This window comes from Sabethes cyaneus, chromosome 3, assembly GCF_943734655.1.
Source record: "Sabethes cyaneus chromosome 3, idSabCyanKW18_F2, whole genome shotgun sequence".
Classification (NCBI taxonomy): Eukaryota; Metazoa; Arthropoda; class Insecta; order Diptera; family Culicidae; genus Sabethes; species Sabethes cyaneus.
This window is the reverse complement of record NC_071355.1, coordinates 222,922,319-222,942,643: the sequence shown is the minus strand read 5'-3', so window position 1 is coordinate 222,942,643 and position 20,325 is coordinate 222,922,319. Positions and strand designations below refer to the sequence as shown.

At 41.3% G+C, this 20,325-nt stretch overlaps 3 protein-coding genes across 3 annotated transcripts in view; 2 read left to right on the top strand and 1 right to left on the bottom strand.

The window, feature by feature from the left end:
- Nucleotides 1–965: 965 nt before the first annotated feature.
- LOC128741453 (NADH dehydrogenase [ubiquinone] 1 beta subcomplex subunit 9) lies at nt 966–2,088 on the bottom strand. The gene is made up of 3 exons (XM_053837279.1): nt 1,870–2,088; nt 1,661–1,803; nt 966–1,249 (listed from the first exon to the last, which is right to left on the bottom strand). The coding sequence occupies exons 1-3, from the start codon at nt 1,965–1,967 to the stop codon at nt 1,056–1,058; spliced, it is 435 nt and encodes a 144-aa protein (XP_053693254.1). The 5' UTR covers nt 1,968–2,088; the 3' UTR covers nt 966–1,055.
- A 144-nt stretch (nt 2,089–2,232) lies between these two features.
- Nucleotides 2,233–3,285, top strand: LOC128741452 (dolichol-phosphate mannosyltransferase subunit 1). The gene is made up of 3 exons (XM_053837278.1): nt 2,233–2,432; nt 2,511–2,721; nt 2,782–3,285. Exons 1-3 carry the CDS (start codon nt 2,335–2,337, stop codon nt 3,190–3,192), a joined length of 720 nt encoding a protein of 239 aa, XP_053693253.1. The 5' UTR covers nt 2,233–2,334; the 3' UTR covers nt 3,193–3,285.
- A 4,128-nt stretch (nt 3,286–7,413) lies between these two features.
- LOC128741377 (tyrosine-protein phosphatase non-receptor type 21) overlaps nt 7,414–20,325 on the top strand; it is a 31,127-nt gene continuing 18,215 nt past the window's right edge. The window contains exon 1 of the mRNA XM_053837161.1: nt 7,414–8,458. Within this exon, the coding sequence (XP_053693136.1) occupies nt 8,374–8,458 (85 nt within the window). The 5' untranslated portion in view covers nt 7,414–8,373. The remainder of the gene's footprint in view (nt 8,459–20,325) is intronic.

Sequence of the window (20,325 nt, the reverse complement as noted above, 5' to 3'; positions counted from 1 at the left end):
TATTTTTACACTGTCTTTGCCTTTGCCTTTAGATCAGTTTTCGTAAATCGTTAGTCGTAAAACTTTTCGTCTTGGTTTCTAAAGCTTCTAAAGCTGGTTTTCGCGTGATTGTCGAAAGTTCGAGATAGTTTTCTGGAAAATCTGGGATATCTAACTGATTTATCGTTCGAATTTTGTCAATTGCGGGTTCACAGGTAAAAAATATTTAATACTTTATACCTTATTACATTAAATATTACAACGCGCATTCCACGTTTATCGTATTAAATGTAAAACAATATTGTTCATCCTTTGCGACAAATTTTAACAACTCGTTTCAGAATGGACAACGAAGAACTGGACATGGACATCACTGACAGTGAAATTACTATTCCGAATAGGGCTGAAAGCACCAGCGGTTCCGAAAATTCAGCGGAAGATTTTCTGTTCAAACTTGTAGAAACCCTTCGAAACTTACCATCCGATCCTATTAAAGGTACTTCTCTGTACAAAATAAGATTGTACCTAAGAGAGAATTTTCATGTACGTCGCGCTGAGATGACTAAGCTACTGAAGCCAGCCATGCAGCTAGCTGCGGAGAGAAAGATTATTTTCAATACTACGGGACGTTTTCTAATGACGGGATCCGTACGATTGAATCCTAGTTTTGCTGAGAAAAAAGTTCGGCAGAATAGAATGAACAGAAGAATCTCGAAAGGCGATGAGCTTAACTTTGAAGCTCTACTTGGTATTTCTGTGGAAAGTAATTCCGACCAAAAGCAGGCCAACAGAACCGTAGCTAAACGAACCGTTTCTAGACGATTGATTTAGGAACAAAGTTCGTTTTGTATATTCCTTTCTATTGTCCCTCCTGAGTTCCAATAATTTGGAACTGTTTTTCAGTGAGGTATCATTAAATACGTGTCGTATACGTCTTTGTACGTTTTCTGGTTATATAAAACTTGATTTTCATGCGTTAATAAAATTACATTTCTTCTAAACAATAATCTATTTTCTCCCGAAATAAGCAGTATGTTAGAGGTTACAACGATATTCTCTCCATCGAAAAAAATCCGTTAGTGGTGTGAATCGGACGAAGGCGCCTTGCCGTATTGCTTCTCCCACCAAATGACGTACTCCTCCTTGCGTTTTTCACGACGAGCGAAATACTCCGGATACTGTGCTTTCTCGAGCGGATGCCAATAGTCGAGAACCCAGTCCGGGGGGACTACCTCTCGCTCAAAAGCCACTCCACCAGGTGACATAGCAACTAAAGGAAGAAATCAGGCAAAGTGAAATATGAGAACTGTTTCAACGGATGAAACAAAATTATTGCTACTAAATAATGGGAAAAACAAGCCGAACCTTACAGTTATTGTAAGCCCACGGGGCCTTCAAATTATTTACTTTACATTCTCCTCTGTGAAAGCCTTAGGTCTAATTGAAGAATGAGTATTATTGAATACTAAACAATTCAAGAAAGCGAAAAATTGTTGAGGCTATTACAATTTTCTGGCCGTTTTGACGTACCGAATACCCGGATTAAGCGATTTTTGTTAGAATTGGTTAATATTCCCCTTATAATGACGACGTTCAATTTTACTTTTGTTTTGACAAACAGAATCAATCGATCGGTCCTGAGTGATAGCCCTATTTAATTTGCCCTTATACTTAAACTTACATTTCTTCGGCTGGTAATGCTGCGTCTCGAACAGCTCCCTTTCCCCATCGGCCAGGAGTTTGGCAATTTTCGCAGGATCTTTCTCAGTCCTGTTTTGGTCGAAGCGCGCCCTCATCAAAACGGCATGATAGCGAAAGATGTGTCTTAAATTCAGCAATATTTCAGTACAGTAAAAATTACATAAGCCCCCAAAAACTAAAGCAGCTTACCTCCTGTCGTACCAGGACTCCAAATTGCGCAGTGATTTTTTGTACAGCGAGCAAACTCGCCTGGTATGTGCTAGCACCGCTGCAGTTGGTGCCGACATGTTTCTACACCCAAATTGAACGAAAAATAGAAAAGAATCAATCCGTGTTAATTTTTCTTCTAAATAACATTCGATCGAAGTCTGCTTGGTCGGAATTGGGACGATTGGGACGACGTTTATGACATTTCTGACATTCTGTTTTGTTTCACGCTGCCTGGTAATGGCCAATTGCACCACCACACATATTAGGCCTACCCTTATCGATACAATTTTCGATATAAAAAGTCCTATCCCTCATACAACGTATTTGTTTAGACGTGGACTTTGTTTGGTTGGCTCAATCTGAGAAAAGCAGAAAGAAATCAAACAATCGTTGTTCAGTATTCAATATTAGAAGATTGTCCTGTGAGTTCAGTTTTATCCCAACATGAGTGCGAATAAATATTCGATACTGTTACCGACATACAACGAACGAGATAATCTTCCCATAATCGTGTGGTTAATTGTGAAATACATGCAAGAATCGTAAGTTTTGTTGTGCAAACACCGAAGGCACTATATATGTACTACATCCTAACGTTCTCAATAATTACGAACGTTTAGAAACATCGACTATGAAATCATTGTTATTGACGACGGAAGCCCGGACGGAACGCAAGATGTTGCTAAGCAGTTGCAGAAAATCTACGGCTCAGACCGGATTCTACTTCGACCACGAGCTTCCAAACTGGGCCTTGGAACGGCCTACATACACGGTATGGAGCATGCTAATGGAAACTTCATTATAATCATGGATGCTGATCTTAGCCATCATGTAAGTGTGTATGTATGTTAAGCTTTGATCTTACCATCCAAACCGGTTTTATATTTGCAGCCAAAATTCATTTCACAGTTTATCGACTTGCAGAAGTCCGCCGACTTAGATATCGTTACCGGTACTCGGTATAAAGGAAACGGAGGCGTGTACGGTTGGGACTTCAAAAGAAAGCTAATTTCGCGCGGAGCGAATTTCCTAACTCAACTGCTGCTAAGACCAAATGTATCCGACTTAACAGGTTCATTCCGACTTTACAAGAAAGACGTCCTCAAGGAGCTTATCTCACGATGCACTTCCAAAGGGTACGTGTTCCAGATGGAAATGATTGTTCGGGCTCGTCAGTTAGAATACAGTATTGGCGAGGTACCGATATCCTTTGTGGATCGCGTGTACGGTCAATCCAAGCTGGGAGGATCAGAAATCATTCAGTTTGCTAAGAATTTACTTTATCTGTTTGCCACCACATAATGGTATGACTGGAAAACTTGAATCACAGTGAAAAAAATGTTGAAATATATTTTACATACATTTTAGCCTTTAAGGTTTCCTTTTACAAGGTTACAAGATACATACGCTATGTTTAAAAATTACTGTACAAAATTTGTCACAAAACTTCAAGGGTTTTTCCTTGTTTGATTTTCTCGGATGTAGCGCATAGCCTATTTAAAAAATTCATACCTTTTGAACCTCTAGTGCAGTGATGCCTAAACTGCGGCCCTTCGTGATGATTCGTGCGGCCCGCGGACTGATTTGAGGGATGGCAGACTTATGAGTAATTTTTTTGATAACACGGGGGTCACTCAGATCAGTCGTAGTAGCTTGTGCATATTGTAGATCTGATTGTTTTCCGGTTTAAATCTTGTGGTGATTCCTAAAAATCGGCTTTTGCTGTCGCTTATTTTACATTTTGGTATGCGCAAGAAAGGCCAGAGGTCATTGCGGCCCGCGGACTCATGGGGCGATCTGATTTGGCCCGCACTACGCTTATGCCTGGGCACCAATGCTCTAGAGAAACTGTCGCAAAACAATCAAAACCAAATTTTTGACGACCAACGACGAATGTGGATTTTGGATGAAACTAGGTGGACGATTAACGAGCGGAGAGAGGTGAAAGCCGGCATTGAATGAGCGCGAACCAGATTGCCGCTAAAGGACTGACTTGATCAGCTACTGACTGAGCGTACAGAATAGATTCAAGTATCAGAGACCAACAAAACTAGGTAACAGCAAGGTTACTTAGCAATTGAGTCAATAGTTCGTCGCAAGAATCGGGTCTATTCTGGAACGCCACGCAACAGATCGCACAGAACTAAACCACAGAGAATAGACATGACATCTAAATAAAAGGTCCCCAGGTGAATAAAACGTATGTCAAATTAGTTGGGAACCAATAGTGATGATGTCGCTAAGGCCGCATAAAATTCTGCAATAGGCTCACAACGTCTGGCACTAAAGTACTGTTTTTCCCACCCCATCGGCAGGCAACCATGTTTTCGCCGCCAACATCTCGTATGTGCGAAAATGAGATAGCATGTCAGCACTGCGTTTCACTCAACTGCCAGTAGTCTGATTTGGGCCCAGGACATGCTGTCGCTGACGTTCACTGCAGCTCGATATAGAGATGTCGATGGAGTGGTTTTTCCTGACTCACTGCGAATATACGTTTTAATGAAATAAAACGTAACCATACGTCTTGTTCGTTTATAACGCATATGCAGCTAATATCGAGGCTTTGCTTATACTAGCGACATCACCTCTAGTTTTCCAACTAATTGATTTGCTCACTAACAGCAGCTTGCTTCGGACGCTAAGTAGTAGCATCTGTCAGCCGGGATTCGGACATACGACGACTGACTTGTTAAGGAACCCATACACATATGTTGGGTTGAAAATAAACAAAATGTTGGCGAATGAATGACCAGGTCGAGCACCGCACCCAACATTTTCTTTAGCCAGCTTGGTTCGTGGCTCGCTCGCACAAAGCCGAGCGTGTTGGCCGAACATGAATTTACCAACATTTTCGACCGGTTCCTTCGACGCCATTTTTCAGATCTTTTCCCATCTGATTCCTCCAAAGTTAGAGCAATGTGTTGTAATTTTATCGTGGAGCACCTTAATTGGGTCCTAAAGCCCTATCTCGTTTTTGGTTTGTTGTTAATGTTGTTTTCGAACAATTATTGTGCCTGACAGCTGATTGTATACCATTCCCCAGAATTCCAAGCCCCAGAATGACCCATTCCCCAGAAAACTATTTTCAAGAAAATACCATTCCCCAGAAAGTCATTATCCCGAAAATACCATTCCCCAGAAAGCCACTTCCCAGAACCAACCATGCCCTAGAAAATTTGACCCAGAATGAGCCACTTCTTAGAAAATTATGATAGATCATTCGGGCGAACATCACTGGGCCGACAATAGCTCTAATAACACTAGCTCGACTGCAATTCTAGCGGTTTGAGGATCTCACCGTTTCAGTTGTGAACTGTTACGAGGACTAAAGCTTTGTAACTAACGGTCAGTAAACCTAAACAAACGAATAAGACGAGGTGTTTCCTGCCTAAAAAACAAAAACAGTTGTCACACAATGTTGTGAATCAAACAGTTAGAATCAATAGGTAATCAGTTACTATGATTGAGTATAAAGAACAAACAGCTGTAATTTATTGCGATACCTAACTGAATTGAAGATTTCCAGGACCTGCACTACCTAAAAGCATTGTATTGTACCTTAGTTCGCCCCCTTTTTGAAAACGCGCGCCTAATTTGGACTCCGCATAAACTTTATTGAAAGTTTCAAAATGGACGAGTGCGGTAGAGGTTCAAACAATTGGCATTGCGTAGTTTGTCTTGGTACAACCTAGAAAATTTTCCCCTTTATCCCGATCGCAACTGCTTGCTTGATCTAGATAATTAGAACGTCGGAGCAAAATTCAACGGGCTTTGTTTGCGATAAACTGTTACATGGTTATTCACCGCAATTACTTTCGTTAGTGAATTTCCGTGCAGTACAAGGATTTTTGTGACCATCCCCACCAATAATTCTACTAATTCAGCCTAGTCAATTGTTGGATATATGCTGTCCTTACTCGTTGCCGCTCGTTTGGACTTAACTAAAGGATAACCCCTACTAAGTCAGTAAGTCTAGGAAAACACCCACACCTAAATAGAGGTGGTTTTACGGGGGGGCTGCCCCCCACACCCAAATAGAGGTAGCCGGCGCTACCGACGGTAGGTCGCCGGCGAACACTCACGGCCTACGGCCGTCTCGCCCTGAACCATCTAGGCTTGCTACTAATTCGGTAATAAGCGTGACTCGGGAATCGATTGGGGGGCAGACCCCCCCCCCCACCCCTTAGAAACCACCTTCAGTTAGGTGCACGCATTTTTCTAGGTTTACTGACTAATAGGTGTTATCCCTTAGTTTAGCATATACACTCAAAATATTCTGCACATAACTAATAGTAAATTTCCATATGAATTTCCATATGAAGATAGAATTAACAAAAGGGCGAATGTCGCAAGCGTAAACAAACCGAGTGAGAGTTGATTTTCCTATACTGGCCCAGCAAAAAATAACTCTCACTCGTTTTGTTTACATTTGCGACATTCGCCCTTTTGTTAATTCTATCTAGATATGATTATCATGTGTCGCATATAAACACAATCCTCCCAGAAATACACATAAAAATTCTACGCGTATGAATAGTATGTGCAATTATACACATAAAAATTAAACGCATATGAAAAGTATGTGCAAATTTTTCGCTTGCACATAAATCATAACGGTTTGGCACATAAAGATTATTTACTAGGCACATTGCAAAAATCTATGTGGGACACATCGAAACTATACGAAAAGTTTTCTCAGTGTACTTATACATACGTAATAAATTGACGAGGCCGAAACCTGAACACCTTGTCTAAAATTCGTTTTCCTAGGTTTACTGAACTCTAGTTATAATCCTTTAGCCATACCCCTCGCAATAAAGTACAGTTCGAGATTATTAATCGGCAAAGCCGCTGTTATAGAAACTTCAATCCGCTGGTGTTGTATTCGGGTATGTGGAGTTCAGGGTATTGGGGCACGGTGAAACATATTCTTCTTTTTCTAATTTTGCTTCAAGTTGTAAACCAGCCCTTTTTATTTCCTACTTACTGTCTGGGGAATGGCTTTCTAGGGAATGGTTCGTTCTGGGGAATGATTCCGGAAAATAGTACATTCGGGGGAATGATTTTCTGGGAAATGGTGCTTTCTGGGGAATGATTTTCTGGCTAATGGGATTCTGGTGAATGGTATACAATCACAGAGAACAAATTACCATAGGCTCGAAGGAAGTAATCGATTTTTTGTGTGTAAAATCTGTCGGTAGCGCCCTCTAGAAGTTGTTTTGGCATTAGAAAAAATAATCTGGATTAATCCAAGTACAGCTGCAAAGCGCAATAATTAATCCGTAAATAATTACAAAAGTAATATCTGATTACTACGCTCACTAGAAACCCCTTGTCTTGCACCATTGCCTTGTACAATGCATTCCTATCCCTCAATCATGTTTACCCGGTTTCGATATTTTTGACGTTCCGATCTTAACCGACAGATAATCATTTTTATGTCTTTTTCCATTCGCCGCTCACTTCTTTTTTCGACAAAATAAAGACATGAAAGAATCCGAGCTCTCGTGTACAAGCAAAAGCACTGGCGATTGATGCGTCATTTTTTCGACATTTTTATTTTGATTCGTAAACCGTTTCCATTTCTGTGTTGACCGTAGAAGACCGTACGTCCAAGCTACAGTGCAGTTTCTGTATAGCCTCGCGCATTCAATTTTCGTTCTTTGATTTCGTCGGTCACGTATTATATACCTAACGAAAAGTAGTGTAGACGGGTTTCGGTTTGTGCGTGGCTTTCGTCGACCGCTAGCGACGCGAAAACGTTAATGCGCTACGTCAACAGTCTAGAGATCTACACGGCATAATCCTGTTTACAGAAATTTCTATTGAAAATGTTTCCTGCTAGTGCAAAACAGGTGTATAGAAAATGTTCTTACTCAGCTAAAGGCTCAAATCAATAAGCTCGTGGTTGTGTGACAGAAACGTAGTGAGTAAGTAGGTTAGCTTGGTCAGTTTGGCCACGGTCATTTTTGATGGGAAAGAAAATTGCAACTCTTCGGATATCCGTTTGTTGGTGGAGAATTTCAGTTCGGTGTCCGTGTACCTGCTCACTTCGTACGGGCGAGTGATTATTGTGTGTTTTCCATTTGCTAATGAATGCATGAAACAGCTAGAAAACGAGCTGCAAGCTATCTGTAATAATATCCGCGATTGGCAATTTTGTGTTGTTTTTTTTCTGCAATTCGAGAATAAGTGCCGATATAACAGAAAGCTTTGCTTGGACACAGCGGTCACCGAAAAGGCAAAAAAAAGTGAGATCGAATATCAAGTGACCGCAGCGTAGCGCAGCAGAAAAGTGCAAGTATGTGCACCTATTAAATGTCGATGCTACGGAAAGTTTGGCCGCCTATGATACACCTAGAGAGTGGCCGCGAACGCGATCGGAGAACTGCATAGCGGAGCACATTTGCAAATAGTGACGTAGATCCGGATTTTGCGTCAAGTGCAAAGCCCGGAAGCCTTTGGCATTTGCTGTTCGAGATGCCGTTCAAACTGAAGCTGAAAAAGTCTCGGCACTACAATGTTATGTCCAAGAGTTTGTTCGTGATATCCGTTGACCATCTAGGTGAGTGTATGCGGGAGATTGGGGATAACGGGAACATTATGAACGGATTTTTATGCTATTGCGATTGTCTACAATTCTCGATGGTATCTTTTCGGTCATTTGCCTTATTCAGTTGTTACAGAAATTTAAAGAAATAAGTTTGTTTGCTGCACAAATTTTCTGAAACGGTAACATACGTTGGACATTCGTTTATAAGAGGTATTATTCAACATAAAGTTATCTAGCCTGGTTAAGTATGAGCACCAAGTCATCCCTATTGTTCTCTATTTATATTTGATTGCACACAAGCAAACGACTGTGGGACAAAACAGGTATAATAACAATAATCGTGTCGCCCCCGTCGGCTGATTCAATTCATTGCCCTATAGACGTTGATATGAACTGAACATCATCGAATTTTAGGGACCGACCGAGAAATGACCGATCGTGTGGAAAGTCACTAGAATCGCAATGCAATACATTAGGTCACATTATTTAATTGTGTAATACATGGTGGAGGGTCTCTAAAATTGTTCAATTCCATGTCACGTAAGATATGAACGACCCCGTATATTTTGAATATGAATCGCCTTACAAAGTTATTGCATACGTTGCTCCCAGCAGGAGCAGCAGCGTCACGTCAATTTCAAACGCCATACATGTTAGCCCGATGCGATGTAGAGGAGCCGCATTTGCCGGTTGTACAAATATAGACTGAATCAATTTGCGCACTGGATTTATTCAGCAACGATGAAGAATGTTGCCCATTGAAGATGAAACTTTGATGTGTTGTTTATTTGATTTGAACAGCCAACTTTAAAAAAAAGTGCAGGTGCTAAAGCGGAGAGCTTGGAGTGCAGCAGTTTTGAGTAGAAAGCTGACAATTCAACGATTGCCAATACATATTTGGGTCTCCAGATAGTTTTATGCGCATTGTTTGAATGAATAAAAATAAAACCCGTTACATGAACGAATTTCAACGCGGTGGAGGTGTACGTCCAGGCCAGGCACATGTACACGGTATAAACGTGCTAATGATATCGGCATAGGAGGCAGTTAGGCGAATGGGCGGTGTTTCCAAATAAAGCAAATGCCCATTCTGGACTATTGTCCGAGCGATGTGCGGGAATATCGGGAGTTAACAAAAGACGATTAGGCGATGGTTTATGAAGAATTTTAAATAGTGCTATATTATTGCAGAAAATTGCGGAGTTTCAACACATTTTTTTCGACCTAGATGATTGTTTAAATGTTATCGAAAACAGTTTGATAGAACATTTTCTAACTTCCTAAATTTCTAAATTAGTTTTCTTCAAATAAGATCTTGACTTGTTACCTAACTGGCCCAGTAAAAGCAAGCAAAAAAAGCTGTAATAAAAGCATGAAGCAGCATTGCTGTGGTAATAAAACATAAACAAGCTATTTTACTCGAAATTATCGGTAAAAGTTGCTTCTAGAGACAAGTTTCCTTTCGCATGTTTACTTTCGCACGTTTGTCGTGTCTGTGTTTAGTGATAGTAGGGTGACCAACGTATTTTGGACCCCATCATGCACAGTTATTTGGAAAATCTATTGTGATCTGCATCTGGGCTAGCTAAACAGCTGAAATTGCCCAGTAATACCTACCGAATGGCGTGTTATCAAACGGTATAAGGAAACATTGACGACGATTCGGGAGCCTCAAGCTAATCATCGGAGTGGAACTGTCGAGCGAAAACTACGTTATAAGATTTTGAAGAACATCAAGAGGAATCCCAATCTGTCGGACCATGATTTGGCCAGAAAATTCGGTGCTGCCCAGAGTACCGTTAGGAGAATTCGACTCCGGGAAGGAATCAAGTCGTATTGAGCTAGCCAAACAGCCAAACCGAACCATAAAACAGAATAGTGTGTCCAAAATCCATGCTCGAAAGCTATACGACCGGGTGCTAACCAAGTTCGAAGAACTAGTTATTATCTACAAGTTTTCTAAATAAAGTATTGCTGTATCTTTTGTATATACGGTGCTACAATGCTAGTACCACTTTAGTGACTAAGTGAACGTTCATTTAGTCACTAATGAGTTACTAGCATTGTAGCATCGTAACTACAAAAGATACAGCAAAACTTTATTCAGCTAAATTGTAGATAATAACTAGTTCTTCAATGGTCCCATATATAACTTTTTCAACTTCGTCTTGACTGAGAGGGTACTGTCAAATGAATGTGAATTGAGTCAAAGTGATTTTGTCATCCCTGCCCGAAGTCAGCCTTGACATAGGTTTAATCATCCATCAGAAGCAGACACCCGTCGAACTTGGTTAGCACCCGGTCGTATAGCTTTCGAGCACGGATTTTGGCAAAATTTGCTTGCATGAATTGAGTCAAAGTGATCGTGCCATCCCTGACTTCGGGCAGATGTCAGGTCAAAAATTTAACTTGACAACGGCTCGGGGGGATGTTCCAAGCAAATTTAAATTTGTTTTTGCCGACAAATTTGCACGAAAATCTATGATTTGACAGGGCATTTGCAGCTGTGGCAGAAAAACGAAAGTTTTCATTACAAATAAGACAATGACGTCGGGACTGTGCCAAAAGGAGTATCTCCAAAAACGAATTTTGCCGTTCATTCGATCCTTTCGAAGCCAAGGGCCGTCAACTTTTTAAGAAGACCACAACAGAGGTGGTATTACGTCCCCTTGTGGGCACACTTTTACTGCTCTTACGCTCATAGATGAGCTTCCAAGTTTTACTGGTACCGTATGGTCGCCATCCAACGCTCATTTAAAAACGATTCTAAGTTAGTTTGTCCATAGCAAATCTAAATTGAGGTCCATCGAAACCCAATTTGCGTCATAAGATAGAGAAAACAATTGTGTTTACAAGAAAAACTTACTTGGTTTCTAAATATTTAATAATAGTGACATTTTTTTAAAAAAAAGTAATGCAATCTCATGACCCCTTTTACCGCTTACTTGAAATATGATGATCCATTCACCGCCCATTTGAGTGCCGCTCATATTTTTTATTATTACCAGATAAATAAAACCCGCGTTTTAACCCTTGTTTTGGGTTTAGCATTTATAGCAGAATAGAACGCTAACATTAATACTGTTGACTTACTTCACGTTATTTAATAGAATAGTTTCTAAATAACCAAAGCAACAAGTTCGCTTGAGCTAATAATTAATTTAGTCATTTGCACTCGGTCTTAATAAAGACGCGATCAAAATGTCGTTTTTCGCTCCTCACTATAAAGATTATTTATTTTGGAAATGAACTTTTATGAATATAGTGGAAATTTATGTTTAATACGTATCATTAATCATACAAAATTTATTTTTGTCAACAGTCTTAACAATGATGAACTATTTTAAAAAGATATAAGCATTTTTTGTTTGAAATGAGCGGTAAATGGAGCTGAGCGGTGAATGGCGACCTTATGGTATCTCCCTTTTTGATAACATTTCGCTAATCCAGTGGATAATAGATCTGTCGAAGCCACGTTTCGTCATAAAGCTTGCTTCAGAAAGTATTGCTGTTTGCAAGGAAAATTATACCATCCAAAGTGCGATATCCCTCATAAAAGTGCTGTTTTAGCTTAAATCCTTTCGGTTTCTTCGGCGCACTTTTTCGTTACATTCCAACCAATAAGTGCGCCGAAGAAACCGAAACGATTTAAGCTAAAACAGCACTTTTAAGAGCGATTTTGCACTTTGGATGGTACAATTTTCCTTGCAAACAGCAATATTGGAACAAAAATAACTGCGTATATTTCAGTTATTTATAATTAAATTCTAGATACTTTATTACACAAATGTAACATTTTCTTTTTAAGGTTAAGGCCTTTCGGAACAAACTGGACCCTTTTCTCTGCATACCATTCTTGAACGACTTTGCTGTAATGACAGCTTGCCAAACTTGATCAAAACATCAAGGGATAGTGGTGGGATCGAATGAACGGCAAAATTCGTTTTTGGAGACACTCCTTTTGGTACAGTTCCGACGTCATTGTCTTATTTCTAACGAAAACTTTCGTTTTTCTGCTACTAAACAAATTTAAATTTGCTAGGAACATCCTCCCGAGCCGTTGTCAAGTAAAATTTTTGACCTGGCATTTGCCCGAAGTCAGCCTTGACATAGGTTTCATCGTCCATCAGAAGACTCCCGTCGAACTTGGTTAGCACCCGGTCGTATAGCTTTCGAGCACGGATTTTGGCCACACTATTCTGTTTTATGGTTCGGTTTGGCTGTTTGCTAGCTCGATACGACTTGATTTCTTTCCGGAGTCGAATTCCCCTCACGATACTATGGGCAGCACCGAATTTTCTGGCCAAATCACGGTCCGACAGATTGGGATTCCTCTTGATGGTCTTCAAAATCTTATAAGGTAGTTTTCGCTCGACAGTTCCACTCCGATGATTAGCTTGAGGCTACCGAGTCGTTGTCAATGTTTCCTTATACCGTTTGATAACGCGCCATACGGTATTTCTGGGCAATCTCAGCTTTTTAGCTAGCCTAGATGCAGACCACAATGGATTTTCCAAATAACTGTGCACAATTTTTTCCCTTCTTTCGGCTTTCATGTTGTTTGTTTACATAATACAGTCGTTTTGCGGAATGTCAAAAATACATAGGTGAAGCTAACAAAATTTCCGACACGTGGGCGCCAAGAACTTCCAAATCCGGCCACGAAGAGCGCCACAATATGAGCAAAATTTTGTTCCAATTCTAAATGAAACAAGCTTTCAAACGGGGGATATATCACGATAGATCAAATAAATGGTCGCAGTAATAAATAAAAAACACCCAACAGGAAAAAAACGATGATATACAAATCATCTCACTTTGCGCTCATACAAAATGGCAACCCTCAAAGCAGCGTTTGCTCAAGCGAATCACGCAATTCTTTTAAGGAAATACGAAAAACTAGCATGCTGGATCCTCTGACTTGGACCAATAGGTCGCTTTGTGTTACGGTTGTAGGTCTTAATTCTGTTTAAAATTTACGAATAATTTTGGCGCTCCCCATGGGAGTATTCTAGGAACGCATTTGTTTTCGCTGTTTATCAACGAGTTTGCTTTTATATTGCTGGCTGTTACACACCGTCGACGTTGAGATGTATATGATTATCAATAGTATCTTTGAATGTGGGATTTGCACTAAATTGCCAATCGCCTTCGGCATTTTTTGACTCTTAGTACCAAAAAATATAACGTATGTAGTATCTCTTCTTTCAATGATTTTGGTAAAAGGAATTTACGTAGGTTTTTAGGACAAATATTGGATTGAAGTTTAAGTTGTCTATAATTGCTGAGTCAGAGATTTGCATGACAACGAATTCACATTGTATATGTTTATACAAGTTGAAAGAGAAACATTTATCACCTAGGTATACAACAAACGGTGAAAATATCCTACTACGTTTTTTCTCCGATTTTGGATTATGCTCTCTTATTGAAACTTGATAAATGTTTGTATGGCGCAATGAAAAGCAACCGCCTGATTTTCTTCAGCACCGGCGTTGTTGATAGTTTTCCACAAATTCACAAATTCAACAAGTAGTGTCCATTATGGAAAGTTCATCTGATTTTGGGGCTTCAAAAAAACGAAGATTCAATGTCGCCGAGGTTATTAAACAAGTGACCAAATTAACTGCTGACGGAGACCGACGCTGTGCGGTGGTAGAAAATTGTTTGTATTCGCAAAAGCTGTTTGTGGCTGGAAATTTCAAGAGGAACATTAAAAAGGCTCACCCAGCAGAATTCAACCTTCTAGATATAGGATATACTGACCTAGAGAGTACTGTCGATAAGCGTGAATATCCGATCTCAGTACGCATATCAAGACCGAGATTTGTTAGGGGAGTCCCGTTATTTCCTCCCCTCCACTCCAAAAAAATTTCATTACTTTCCCCTACCGTCCCTCCATCAAATTGTAGAACCACCGTTTCTAAAAATATTAATATTAATGTCTGCATTTCGAGGTCAAAGACTAAAAACACGAGTTTGGTCTATTTCATAGGAACGGTACTTTTCTCCGAAAACCCGCGCTGAGAATCGCAGTCTAACACGGTGACGGACGAACAGCGTCACACGCAGTAACTTGAAAGTCGAGAGGGCCTGCATAGTGTCGTCGTCCTGAAAGTAAAAACAAGTTAGATTTAAACTTCTCGGTCGGTGGTTATCTACAGTAGACGGAGGAAGAGGTACAATTTGTGTCTAAAAATCCAACCAGACGCGTCGCTACCTAGTACGGCTACCCCTCATCGCTCCCGATCCTCCCGCTACTCCTCTAGTTGGACACAATGATAACTCCGGTGCTGGCTCATCATCTGTAACTCCAATTGTGCTAACTCCAGTCCCTTTAGAACTCCCTTCGACTGCAGTTCTACCGTTGACCCCTGCAGTAGAGGGACCATAGTTCCCGTAACACCGACGATACTTGACTGCACCGAGTTTCCACTGGCCGACGATCTGTCAACCCGACGCTACTGCCATCTCCAAACGACCGATTATTTCACCAAACATGACACTGGGACGCACTGTTATTAGTATTATGGATGCCCCCGAGAAATTTTCGAGGTACAGGACCTTACCCCTCCGCAACCACTGCCTGTCGATTAATACAAGATACAAACGCTTGAGTCGTTCTTGCTTTCGAAGCTACCTGAGAAATGTCGAGCGAAGATCGAAACGTAAACCTAAATCTTGTTGGAAATATGTCAACGAGCAATGGAAAGATGACGGTCTACCCTCGGCTATGTTCCTGGGTGATAAAACGGCGAGCAGTTCCGAGCAAATTTCTGAACTGTTCTCGATGGAATTCTCCAGTGTATTTACTGATGAAAGTTTGACGATTGCAGAGATATCCACAGCAACCGAGTGTGTTCCTTTCCTGGGTCATTCATTGAACAACCTCACCATCGATGAAGTGATGGTTACATCGGCCATCAATCTTTTCAGCTTATCCGTTAACTCAGGTGTCTTCTCCTCAGCATGGAAATCGGCATACATGTTCCCTGTGCATAAAAAGGGCAATTGGAAAAACGTAGATAACTATCGAGGAATCTCTGCTCTAAACTCAATTTCGAAACTGTTTGAGCTCGCCCTGTTTGAACCAGTATTTGCATTTTTCAAACAGTACATCTCTGATAGCCCACATGGATTTATGCCCAAGCGCTCCTCGACTACCAATCTCTTGACTCTTACATCCTGCGTGATAAATAGTTTCAATGCTCGGTCGCAAACAGATGTCATTTACACTGATCTTTCCGCAGCTTTCGACAAATTGAACCACCAAATCGCTATTGCTAAACTGGATAAGCTTGGCATAGGTGCTTGGCGTTGCTGCGTTGGTTCCGTTCATATTTATCCGATCGCCACTTGAAGGTGAACATTGAGGGCAGTCTCTCTGGATAGTTCACTGCTCATTCTGGAATACCACAAGGCAGCCATCTTCTTCCGGTAATATTCCTTATCTACTTCAATGACGTCAACTACCTGCTTAATAGGGATGGCAAAACTATCATTAATTACTGATAGTTATCAGTAAGCAATAATATCACTAAGTATCAGTAAGGTTTCGCAGTTATTGATGCTTACTGATACAGTTACGTCGTCCCGATAGAAAAATCATTTGGATTAAAGTTAATGGTCGGTAGTTGCGTTCGATAGACGAGAGTGACACAATATGTCATCGTTGTAGTCAGCAGCTTCGAGCCGGGGTGGCTCGTGCTGTTTCAAGCAGTCGTCTCTATTCAACTCGATCTAGCGTCATTCGTCACAAATTTAACAGTCGTCTCAAAAGTCATAAATCACTTTCGACTTGGTCAAGCCATTTTGCTTGTTGAGTCTTCGTGTTTCCGGTGCCGGTGGGGTTGCTGAAAAGAAAAGTTGTCGTTGCTCTGCCGTCCGGCATCCTTACGACGTGCCCGGCCCACCGTAGCCTACCGACTTTCGTCAGATGTAGATGAGAGTCTCTGGGGTTCTCAAGCAGTAAAAGTATGTCGTGATCAGGGATGGAAAAAATCGCTTCTAGCGATCAAGATCATAGAAGCGATCAGATTCAGATTCATTGACATCACTACTTGTAAGCGACAAACACTTTGTCGCGATCCGTGCAGATTATGCCAAACCTCATGTCAGATCATGTTCATTGCATGATTGCGTTGAGAATTATAACAGATACAAACGATTGGTTGTGTGCATCGTATGAATCACAATACAAACAACATGTGTGACCTTTTTTCTCGCAGCTAGGTAAGATATAACACTGTGATCGACTGCTGAGACTGTTTAGAGAACAAAATCTTGTGATCAACGCTAAAGATTCACTGTTTGTCATGATCTGTACGGATCGTGATTTGTGCGTGTGGTGATAACTCACAGATTTTATCAAAATCACTGATCTTCCATCCCTGGTCGTGATTCATATACTTCTACCCTTGGTGCAAATCATGCCTCTCGTTTCGATACCCGCTGGTCGGAACACCGCGTCAAGAGTGATGTTGAACAGTATACTGGATAAGCTGTCACCTTGTCCCAACCCGCGCCGCGTCTCGAAGGGACTCGAGTGTGTCCCCGAGACGTGCGAAACACATTACTCGTTCTAATGTAGCTCTGATTAGTCGCGACAGTTTATCCGGAAAACCGGTTTCGTGCATTATGTGCCATAGCTGGTCTCGATGGACTGTATCGTATGTTGCTTTGAAATCAATAAAGATGTGATGCAAGGACACGATGTACCCTCAACATTTCTGCAAGATCTGTCGGATGGTAAAAATCTGGTCGGTAGTTGCGCGAGACCTCAGGAAGTCCACCTGATAAATTACAATGTAAAGAAAAAATAATGCCGGTATTACAATTTCCATTTTTTTGCTACAATGCCGTGATGGGTAAAATTACTGGTATTTACTGATAGTTATCAGTAAATTACTGAAACTACTGATAGTTATCAGTAACGATTTTTAATGATAGTTCCCATCCCTACTGCTTAAAAGTCCGCGACTCTCGTTTCCTGACGACCTCAAGTCGAAAATCTATCCGACGCCGCTGTCCTTCGGTAGGAACTATCGACCTTTGCCAAATGGTGTGTCGACAACCGCATGCTGCTTAATCCCAACAAGTGTGAAGTCATCACATTTTTCAGAAAGCTGAGCCCGTTCGCTTTTGACTACAAGCTGTCAAATACGCCATTACGTCGTGAAAACTGCGTCAAGGATCTGGGGATACTGCTCGACTCTAAACTTACATTCAAACAGCACATCGCGTTCATCGTGGACAAAGCCTTGGCTTCATTATGCGCATCGGCAAGAACTTCAACGATGTAAATTGCTTGAAAGCTCTTTATTGTGCATTAGTTCGCTCCAATCTTGAATTCTGTGCTCCAGTTTGGAGTCCATACTGTCGAAATGGAGTTAGCCGAATCGAGTCAGTGCAGCGGAGATTCATTCGTTTTGCTCTTCGGAGACTTCCGTGGAATAACCCTTTCCAGCGGCCAAGCTACGAACAACGCTGTAGGCTCATCGACCTGGACCCCCTTCATGTTCGTCGCGATGTAAATAGAGCAACAATTGTCTCCGATTTATTGACCTCACGAGTGGATTGCCCGTATATATTGGAAAACCTTGATATTCACGTCCGGAGTCGTACATTGCGCAATAGCCACTTTCTACACGTGTTGAATCGACGGACTTCAGCACGATTACCGGTCTCCTACGCCACTTTAACCGTTTTTACTCCAGCTTCGAATTTGACGTCAGCCGTAACATGCTGAAAAATCGTTTTTATCAATAACGCGTAGTTTTTAGGTTAAATTATCATTTGGGCCACAAGGTCTATTGATGTACAAATAAACAAATAAACTACCTCCACCATTTATCCCTCGGCACGGGTCGCGCCACACCTTGGATTAGGGTTTTATCCATTCAGGTCTTAACGTAAAAGCCATAGATATTTAAAAGCTTTTAAAACCATCCTTCTTTCAAGGGCTTTCGACCCTCTGCTCTGATGCTCAGTAGCTTCAGATTCGTTCGAACATGCCTTTACAGAGTTCCGTCATTTGCAGGTGGAGTCAAGGCCCGGCATAGAGTTCAATTCGCTATTAAGAGACTAGCTGACTAACCCGAAAAAAGGACATTAACATGGCTCCGAAATAGATCCGTTTTTTGAGTCCATATAGAATGCTTGTCATATACTTCCACAAGCATAATACGACGAATATACGATAATATTCCTGCTGAAAAATCGCAAGACTAGCTTACTGAATTATTGGGAGTGACACAACAAGCAATTTCTGTGCGATTGGCATTCATGGGAATAATTCAAAAGCAAGCCAATCGGGTGCTGTATGAACCGAAGCCAAGATACATCGAATGGAGATTATGCTACTTGCGATGCATAGCTGGTACAAAGGCAACAAAAATGGGGCTTAAATTGGATTGTAACTGGGGATGAGATTTGTATTTTCTGTAACAATACCAAGAAGGAAAAATACTACGCCATGACCGGGACCAGGAATCATTGCCATCGACCAGAACGTCTACATCAAAGCCAAATATTCATATTCCGAAGGTTATGCTACGTATCTGGTGAGACCAAAAGAAGATTCTGTATTATGAGCTGGTAAAACCTAGTGATTCCATTTCGGACGATCGGTACAGGCAACAACTGTTTCGGTTGAATAGTGCATCACGAGACGCAACAGCCAGTATGTGCCAGAACACATGATAAATTTGTTCTGCTGCTTGACAATGCTCGGCCTTATCTCACCAAAGCTGTGAAAAGGTATTTCAAAACACTCAAGTGGGATATATTAGTCATACGGTCCTGATATTGTTTTTTCAGATTACTGGTGGCTCCGACCGATACAGCAGGTGCTTAACAGATCACCGGTTCCCTTCCTTCGAAGAGATCAAAAAGCTCAAAGCTTGGACTAAAAAAGCTTTTTTCTAAACAGAATTCTAAATTCATTCCCTGCAATATGTCAACTGAACACGAACATGTCACAGTCGAAGGCATGCTAACTGCGGGATTAAGACAAGTGTGCAACTTCGCCAACTTGAATAACAGACTTCTTGAGCTTGCTTTTGTCAACCATCCCGAGCACATAGATCTCATCACTCCGCCGACTCCGCTGTTACCAGTTGATGTTCACCATGCACCGTTTATTTTACTATTGAACGAGAACACTGACAATTTTATCCCACCTGACGATCGAGACGACTCGCTCATTCCTGACTTTCGTGCGTACGATTACAGTATACTAAACAGTACGATGGAGATGATCAACTGGTCGCCTTCACTTATCAACAGTTCTCTAGATGAAGCGCTAGGTGTATTCTATAGCACACTCCATGGAATCATTAGAGATCTCGTTCCACACAGAAGACGCCGCACATCCAATTCTCTCTTTACCAATCCTTGGTGGACTTCGGAACTGCGCAACCTGCGCAACTTACTTCGTAAATCTCGGAAACGATTCTTTCTCTCCAAGTCAGAAACGGATCGATCATCCCTTCGCCAGGCCGAATCGAATTATCAAGACACATTAAAAGCAACTTACGACAACTACATCTCAAGTATCCAGTCCAGCGTCAAACAAAACCCTACACGTTTCTGGGATTATATCAGGAAACTGAAAAAGAGCGACTGCATTCCTAATCCCGTACACTACGATGGCACCGACGCTTGCACAAGCAGGGACGCTGCTGAACTCTTCGCATCGTTCTTCGAAATCGCGTATAGTAGAGCAGCGCCACTGCAGAATGTCAACTGTTTTGCCCATATACAAGCACACGACTTCAATCTCCCCACCTTTCAAATATCCAGAAACAACGTCATCGCCGCTCTTGAAGACCTGGACATTGACAAAGGCTCAGGTACGGACGATATTCCTCCAGTGCTTT